Raw genomic sequence first — 8,794 nt, forward strand, 5'->3', positions numbered from 1 at the left:
TTTGTTTGCTTATTGTCTGTCTCCGGCAATGGATTCTGTGCAGGGACTTTGCTACTTGCTACTGTTTCTTCAGTATTGTAACAGCGCCTGGTGCCCTGTGGACACACAACTACGTATTCACTGAATAATCTACATTGAACATGCCTATGTGGTCTCTGAAAGACAGAGAAGCTTGGGGGAGCTGAGGATGCGTGCCTGGCCCTGCGTTCCAGACCTCGGGGTGGGCGTGCACATTCAGTTCCAGCCCAGGAATCCCGGGCTACTGTGGAGAAACAGCTCCATGTGACAGGATACTGCTGTTTACGGGGAGGTAAGCACAGCCTTTGAAGTTAGACCGGTACTGCCTGCAACTCGAAGCTCTATAGTGTCTGTGATTTGGAACAAGTTGCCTCATTTTCTGGACCTCCATTTCCTCACCCATAAGATGAGATGGACATCCTCTTCAAGGGCTGCGACAAATATTTAAGGAACAGAAAGTGCATTCGATATTTATCGGCACGGGGCTTGGCAAAGATGAGCAATGGCCAGTATTAGCATTAAAAAGTGTAATGCTTTCAACCTTACCCTCTTTATTTTATTCCCAACACTTGTCATAAATGGCAATTCTTTTATGTGTTTAATCATCTAGCTCCCAGCTTCCAAGGTGAGCTCCATGAGTAAAATACCTTGTCATTTTACCTCCATCCCTGTAGCCTCTTTAACCGTCTCTGACATCCAATAGGTATGCACTAACATAAAAAATTAGATGATCATACTACGTGAAGTAAGTGGGACAGAGAAAGACAAGTATCATAGATATCACTTATAAGTGGAATCGAAGAATGGATACAAATGAACTTCCTTACAAAACAGGAGACTCACAGACCTAGAAAAGAAACTTATGGTTACCAAAATGGGAAATGGCGGGGGCGGGGAGGGAGAAAAGTATACACACTACTATATATAAAATAGGTAACCGACAAGGACCTACTGTATAGCACAGGGAACACAATATTCTGTGTTGGGAAAAGAATATGAAAAAGAAGAGATATATATGTGTTACTGAATCACTTTGCTCTAAACCTGAAACGAACACAACACTGTAAATCGACCATACACCAATATAAAATAAAAATAAAAAAAATTTAAAAATTCCTATCCGGTCCTTTACATTTGCTGGTACTACCATTATCTTTAAAAAAAAGAGAGAGAGAGTAAGACTCTCTCTATACAAGTGCATGAGACAGTGACTAGCCCTACATAAAATCTCTACACAAAAGTTCCAAATCTTAAACTTCATTGTTCTGCATCAGGAAGGTCATGAACAGATCTGTATTGAACCCACAAGCAGCAGACCCTCTGAGATCTGAACAAGGTCCATTTGCTGAGGTCACACTGATGTATTATCTTCCGTCAAAAGGACAGACTGTGCTCCTGGGTTGTAGGTTTTTGCAGAGGTAGAGGAACCCCAGAAAGAGAGGCTGCAGTTGAATTCAACCCTTCTTTGCCTCTTCCTCAGCCGCTTTTTCTTTTTCTTCTTTTTTTTTTTAAATTGAAGTACAGTTAATTTACAATGTTGTGTTATTTTCAACTATATAGCAATGTGATTCAGTTTATATATATTTATATTAATATTTGTATATATATTTATTTATATATATTTATGAGTATATATAAACACATATTCTTTTTCAGATTATTTTCCATTATGGTTTATTATAAGATATTGAAGATAGTTCCCTGTGCTATACAGTAGGTACCTGTTTTATATGTGTTTTAAATATACCTATTTTATATACAGTGTTGTGTATATATACAATGGAATATTACTCAGCCATAAAAAATGAAATAATGCCATTTGCAGCAACATGAATGGACCTAGAGTTTATCATATTAAGTGAGGTAAGTCAAAGACAAATATCATATGATATCACTTATATGTGGGATCTAAAAAATGATACAAATGAACTTATTTACAAAACGAACAGACTCACAGACATAGACAACAAACTTAGGGTTACCAAAGGGGATACTAGGGGTCGGGGGGAGACACCTTTTCTTCTTCCATGGATTTAGTGATCATGTCTGTACTTAAGAGTTCCAAATATTGCTCTCTAGTGCTGATTTCTTCCCTAAAAATCCAGGATCATATGTCTAACTCACTACCTTAAAGGGACCTCAAATTCAATGCACCAAAAACTCATTTCAGCTTTTACCTCTAACCAAAAACTTACTCCTTCTGGTAAGTGTCCCGTAAATGATAATTAGAAAGAAGCTTCTCTTTCTGAACTTACCTTGGAACAGATATTTGGCTCATTCCCTTATACAGAAATCTAATTTTAGCCCCACACCATCACTCTATGGTAGTTTTTCATCAATAAAATGGGGATATTAATACCTCCCTTATGAGACAGGTGTAGGATCCCACAACATAATCCCAAAATGTGAGAACAGCGCCCGGCCCACGGCAAGTATTCTAGAAATGTCGTCATTGTTGGTATTTGTTACTACCCATTCCAACTGAAAACGGACAATACTGGCCGCTATTAGGTTTTCAAGTATTTGTCCAAGGAATGATTAAAGTAACCCACACCTGCCAACATACGTTATGTTGTACAGATGGAATAAAAGCCCAGCTTGAAGTGATTTCAGAGTTTGAAATTTACTTCATGGACTTTCGGGACTTCCCTGGTGGTCCAATGGCTGAGACTCCGCGCTCCCAAATGCAGGGGGCCCAGGTTCAATCCCTGGTCCGGGAACTAAGATGCCACATGCCATGCCACAATGAAGAGTTCACAGGCTGCAACTAAGATCCTGAATGTGGCAACGAAGATCCCGTGTGCCACAACTAAGACCCTGTGCAGCCAAATCGGTCAATCCATCAATCAATATTTTTGAAAAAAATCATTGACTTTCCACATCACCATCCACCAGGTTGTCTGAACAGAAAGGTGGGAGCAATTTCTGAACCTCTGTTTTTCTGAAACCCTCAACGCCAAATTCTACTAGATATATCTACCCCATATCTTACTGAGATATTACTATCTTAGATCGCAATAAATATTTTTCTGTGATAATTTCCTTATACATAAATGTTAATAGCAGCATCATTCATACACATCCATTTTCCACCCCCCTCTCCCCCACTAACTTGGTACTTCTTCCATGCTTAGACCTTGGTCCGTCTTTGTTGGTGTAGAATGTTCTGGTATTTCAGCCAGTAAATATTCTGCAATAGAGAGTAGATGAGATAATGTCTCAATAAAGTCATGGCAATTCCCCAAATCAGGGATGAGCACATCCTCTGCCCAAATTACTGTGGGCAACAAAGACTAGTCTCAGGATCTCACAGTTTATTCCATGACTAGTCTGAAATGAGAAAAATGGAGACAGACCCTCAAATACCACCAGCACGGTGAAGCAGCAGAGATTTATAGTAAAGACTGTCTAATTTTGAGCACGTAAATGTACATTTCAGTCCCATTTTTGCTGTGTGATACTGGGTAGGTCATATAATAAGACAGTATATTATGGTTATTAAGAGTTAATTGTCAAGGGCTTCCCTGGTGGCTCAGTGGTTAAGAATCCGCCTGCCAATGCAGGGACACGGGTTCGAGCCCTGGTCCAGGAAAATCCCACATGCCGCGGAGCAACTAAGCCCATGTGCCACAACTACTGAGCCTGCGCTCTAGAGCCTGCGAGCCACAACTACTGAAGCCCACGTGCCTAGAGCCCGTGCTCTGCAACAAGAGAAGCCACTGTGATAAGAAGCCCGCACACCACAACGAAGAGTGGCCCCCACTCGCTGAAACTAGAGAAAGCCCGCGTGCAGCAATGAAAACCCAAGGCAGCCAAAATAAATTAATTAATTAATAAATTTTAAAAAAGAGTTAATCGTCAAGAGTCATCTTAAACACCTCTCTCAAACATCAGAATAGTTCGTTAACTACTCAGATGCCTGTGAGTTCTCCAAATAGAGGTACCTTCAACTCATAAGCTCTAACATTGACCAATCCTCCCTCCCCCTCCCCCTCCCCCATCTACTTGCTGCAAAAATCTCTTCCAGTATTTCCTGGGATGAGGCAATGGAACCCCATTCACCCCGTAACTCATGCCAGAAACTTGGGTACCATGCTTGATTCCATATTCTCCATCTGCATTTAGTCCTCAAAAACTGTTGTGTCTGTTTCCAAAATATCTTCCAATTCCATTTCTACTTTTTCTTTAACTGCCATCATCACCCTAGTCCAAGCCGCCTTTATTTCTCCCATGGGATGCTAGAATGGACCCCTAACTGGTCTCCCCATATCCACTCATGACTCTTTCCAGACCACTCATGACTTCAGCAACAATGGTGAAATGCCAGTTTGATTATTTCTACCCCTACCCCTTTAAAACTATTTAATTGCTTGTGCTTTGCTATTAAAATTATTTTCAAGATGCTGTCTGACTTCTAGACCATCTTTTTTTTTTTTGCGGTACGCAGGCCTCTCACCGTTGTGGCCTCTCCCGTTGCGGAGCACAGGCTCCGGACGTGCAGGCTCAGCGGCCATGGCTCACGGGCCCAGCCGCTCCGCGGCATGTGGGATCTTCCCAGACCTGGGCACGAACCCGTGTCCCCTGCATCGGCAGGCGGACCCTCAACCACTGCGCCGCCAGGGAAGCCCCTAGACCATCTTTTTATCTTCATCTCCTGCCATATTCTCTCCAATGCTTCATGGTCTATCCAACCTCTTTCTTTGTTAAAGACTTCATAATGTTGCTCTCTTTTGCTCAGAATGTTCTCCTCTACCCAATTAGCTCGGCTAATTCCTTTTCTTCATTTTTGTCTCAGTCTAAACCTTACTTCTTCTAGGAAGTGATGCTAGTCTTCACATATTTTTCTACACCATCCGTTTAAAAACTTGCCCATTTATCCCTCTTCCCTATTGCATTGCAAGCTATAAACCTCTGGCACACGATACACGAGAGTATGCAAAATGAATGTTAAAGATACGCAAAATGAATGTTAAAGATGATACGCAAAATGAATGTTAAGTAATTTTTGTCACATATTAGGTCATGAACCTGGTCAGCTTACACGAGGATTTAAAGATACGCAAAATGAATGTTAAGTAATTTTTGTCACATATTAGGTCATGAACCTGGTCAGCTTACACGAGGATTTAAAGATACGCAAAATGAATGTTAAGTAATTTTTGTCACATATTAGGTCATGAACCTGGTCAGCTTACACGAGGATTTAAAGATACGCAAAATGAATGTTAAGTAATTTTTGTCACATATTAGGTCATGAACCTGGTCAGCTTACACGAGGATTTAAAGATACGCAAAATGAATGTTAAGTAATTTTTGTCACATATTAGGTCATGAACCTGGTCAGCTTACACGAGGATTTAAAGATACGCAAAATGAATGTTAAGTAATTTTTGTCACATATTAGGTCATGAACCTGGTCAGCTTACACGAGGATTTAAAGATACGCAAAATGAATGTTAAAGATGATACGCAAAATGAATGTTAAGTAATTTTTGTCACATATTAGGTCATGAACCTGGTCAGCTTACACGAGAATTTAAAGATACGCAAAATGAATGTTAAAGATGATACGCAAAATGAATGTTAAAGATACGCAAAAATGAATGTTAAGTAATTTTTGTCACATATTAGGTCATGAACCTGGTCAGCTTACACGAGGATTTAAAGATACGCAAAATGAATGTTAAGTAATTTTTGTCACATATTAGGTCATGAACCTGGTCAGCTTACACGAGAATTTAAAGATACGCAAAATGAATGTTAAAGATGATACGCAAAATGAATGTTAAAGATACGCAAAATGAATGTTAAAGATGATACGCAAAATGAATGTTAAAGATACGCAAAATGAATGTTAAAGATGATACGCAAAATGAATGTTAAAGATACGCAAAAATGAATGTTAAGTAATTTTTGTCACATATTAGGTCATGAACCTGGTCAGCTTACACGAGGATTTAAAGATACGCAAAATGAATGTTAAGTAATTTTTGTCACATATTAGGTCATGAACCTGGTCAGCTTACACGAGGATTTAAAGATACGCAAAATGAATGTTAAGTAATTTTTGTCACATATTAGGTCATGAACCTGGTCAGCTTACACGAGGATTTAAAGATACGCAAAATGAATGTTAAGTAATTTTTGTCACATATTAGGTCATGAACCTGGTCAGCTTACACGAGGATTTAAAGATACGCAAAATGAATGTTAAAGATGATACGCAAAATGAATGTTAAGTAATTTTTGTCACATATTAGGTCATGAACCTGGTCAGCTTACACGAGGATTTAAAGATACGCAAAATGAATGTTAAGTAATTTTTGTCACATATTAGGTCATGAACCTGGTCAGCTTACACGAGGATTTAAAGATACGCAAAATGAATGTTAAGTAATTTTTGTCACATATTAGGTCATGAACCTGGTCAGCTTACACGAGGATTTAAAGATACGCAAAATGAATGTTAAAGATGATACGCAAAATGAATGTTAAGTAATTTTTGTCACATATTAGGTCATGAACCTGGTCAGCTTACACGAGGATTTAAAGATACGCAAAATGAATGTTAAGTAATTTTTGTCACATATTAGGTCATGAACCTGGTCAGCTTACACGAGGATTTAAAGATACGCAAAATGAATGTTAAGTAATTTTTGTCACATATTAGGTCATGAACCTGGTCAGCTTACACGAGGATTTAAAGATACGCAAAATGAATGTTAAGTAATTTTTGTCACATATTAGGTCATGAACCTGGTCAGCTTACACGAGGATTTAAAGATACGCAAAATGAATGTTAAGTAATTTCTGTCACATATCAGGTCATGAACCTGGTCAGCTTGTGTAACTTGGTAGAATCTCTATTTTAGCTTCTGTCATGGGGAACCTATTTTTTGGGTGAGTTTGAAAATCAATAGCAGAGCACATGACAACTTCAACAGGGTATTTAGACTGGGGTACTGACTGGTAAACACCAACCATTATTTAGTTTTATAACCCTTATTTCCTGTGAATAATACTAATATGTTTTCCACCCAGGGCTTTTTTGAGGCTCCGAAGGAATAGCTTCCGTTCAAGTCCTTTGCAGCTACAGCTGATGAGCTACATATAGGCATGTAATACCTGTAAGTCTTTAGGGCCAATCTGATTGCTTACGCTTGGGGCTCTTCGTTAAGTTTTTGTCCACAGTTGAGGAGACAATTCCTCCTGATGAAGGACAGCTATTATTTTTTTCTACTACCTTTCTCCTAAATACCTTAAGATAACTACACAATTTGATCTAAGTACGTTGCTATAATATGGGCACCAACATTCTGAGGAAGGTCAATCCTTAGAGAAGTTCCTTGAACCTTAGTCCCTCAGTCTGGGGCAAGAAATAAGGGAGATGCCCATTGTACAGCCATTAGTGTTCTCAAAAAATGAGTGAAGCTTTGTTAAGCACTCTCTATACATTATCTTATGGAACCTCTGCAACAGCACAGATAAGCATCACAGTTACTGTTCCCAGTTGTCGAATCCAAGGGTCAGGGTAGGAGAAAATTTGCCATAAGTCATACTTGTGGTGGCACCAGAGCTATGCACTTCTGACTACAAATCCCATCTACTAACTTTGACCAAATTCTGTCCAGATAGAGGGTTAATCTACCCCTGTCTTCTCCTTCATTGTTTCACAGGCTGGAGATGACTCTAGCTTCCAGCCAGGGAGGTTGACCAATGAGTGAGTTAGCTCTCCTAGTTCAGACTCATGCTGTAGAGGTGGACTCCCTGAGAGAACAATGATACCTTTCCCATTCCCACGGGAACTTGAGGTCACCTCCCTTTTCTCCTACCCCTAGATCTGCCCCAAATCTGTCCTACTCACTTTTCATCTCATCCCTGGCCATCTCTGAGAGGGCCGACAGGCTCATCTTTTCAAAGATGTCAATGGATATCTTCCAGGCAAAAGGTTCTTTATAATGCTCATGCAAGAGGGAGGTGAGCTGTTCCGAATCGGCATTATCCACTTCAACCAGTGGAAAAGAGCAGGCTGCTGGTTCCGAAGCGCTTTCCTTTAGTAATGCCTTAAATATCTGAAACTCTTCTTTGTGTAGCTGCTTGAAACACCATTGCAGTCCATAGCTGGAAAAGGAGGATAATTTGGCTTCTCCCATCTTAACGCAAGGCTGAGAGCTCAGGTTTTGTTGGAGAAGTAGATTCTTTGGTAAACGAAGCAAATGGGACCTGTTGGAAAAGTGACACGATTCAAAAGAGAACCTTGCATCCAATTCTCAAGTTTGTACAACCAGCCTCAGTGGACTCACCAGATGGAATGACATTCTCTATTCCTTCTGTGAAAGATACTGAGAGAAGCCCCATTAACAGGTAACAACTCTTCATAGACTTAGAATTACTTGACGCCGTATCTATCTTGTTACCAGAATCTAAGCTCTGGGAATATTTTACTGCCTGTATCCCTAGTTCCTGAAATAGCATCTGGCACAGAGTAAGACTGAAAACACTTGCCAGTGAATGATCTTGGCTCACAGGCCAGACTCAGGGAATTGGCACATAGGTTCCCACCACTTACTGAAAATCAGTCACACAGTTTTTAGATCAGTTGATTCCGGTTGTGCCTGTTAATATAACATTCAGTTATACAAACACAGTAAAGATTTTTGGTATAAAAGTATACTGATAGGGCTTCCCTGGTGGCACAGTGGTTAAGAATCCACCTGGCAATGCAGGGGACACGGGTTCAAGCCCTGGTCCAGGAAGATCCCACATGCTGCAGAGC

General features: G+C 40.0%; 1 protein-coding gene across 1 annotated transcript in view; it reads right to left on the reverse strand.

Annotated features, from left to right (window-relative positions):
* Nucleotides 1-8,171, reverse strand: part of LOC137214648 (NACHT, LRR and PYD domains-containing protein 5-like) — a 30,501-nt gene extending 22,330 nt beyond the window's left edge. Inside the window, exons 1-2 of the mRNA XM_067718706.1 lie at nt 7,883-8,171; nt 3,131-3,208 (exon numbers count right to left, since the gene is read on the reverse strand). Of these exons, the coding sequence (XP_067574807.1) occupies nt 3,131-3,208; nt 7,883-8,171 (367 nt within the window). The remainder of the gene's footprint in view (nt 1-3,130; nt 3,209-7,882) is intronic.
* Between the last annotated feature and the right edge of the window lie 623 nt (nt 8,172-8,794).

Source organism: Pseudorca crassidens, chromosome 20, assembly GCF_039906515.1.
Source record: "Pseudorca crassidens isolate mPseCra1 chromosome 20, mPseCra1.hap1, whole genome shotgun sequence".
NCBI lineage: Eukaryota > Metazoa > Chordata > Mammalia > Artiodactyla > Delphinidae > Pseudorca > Pseudorca crassidens.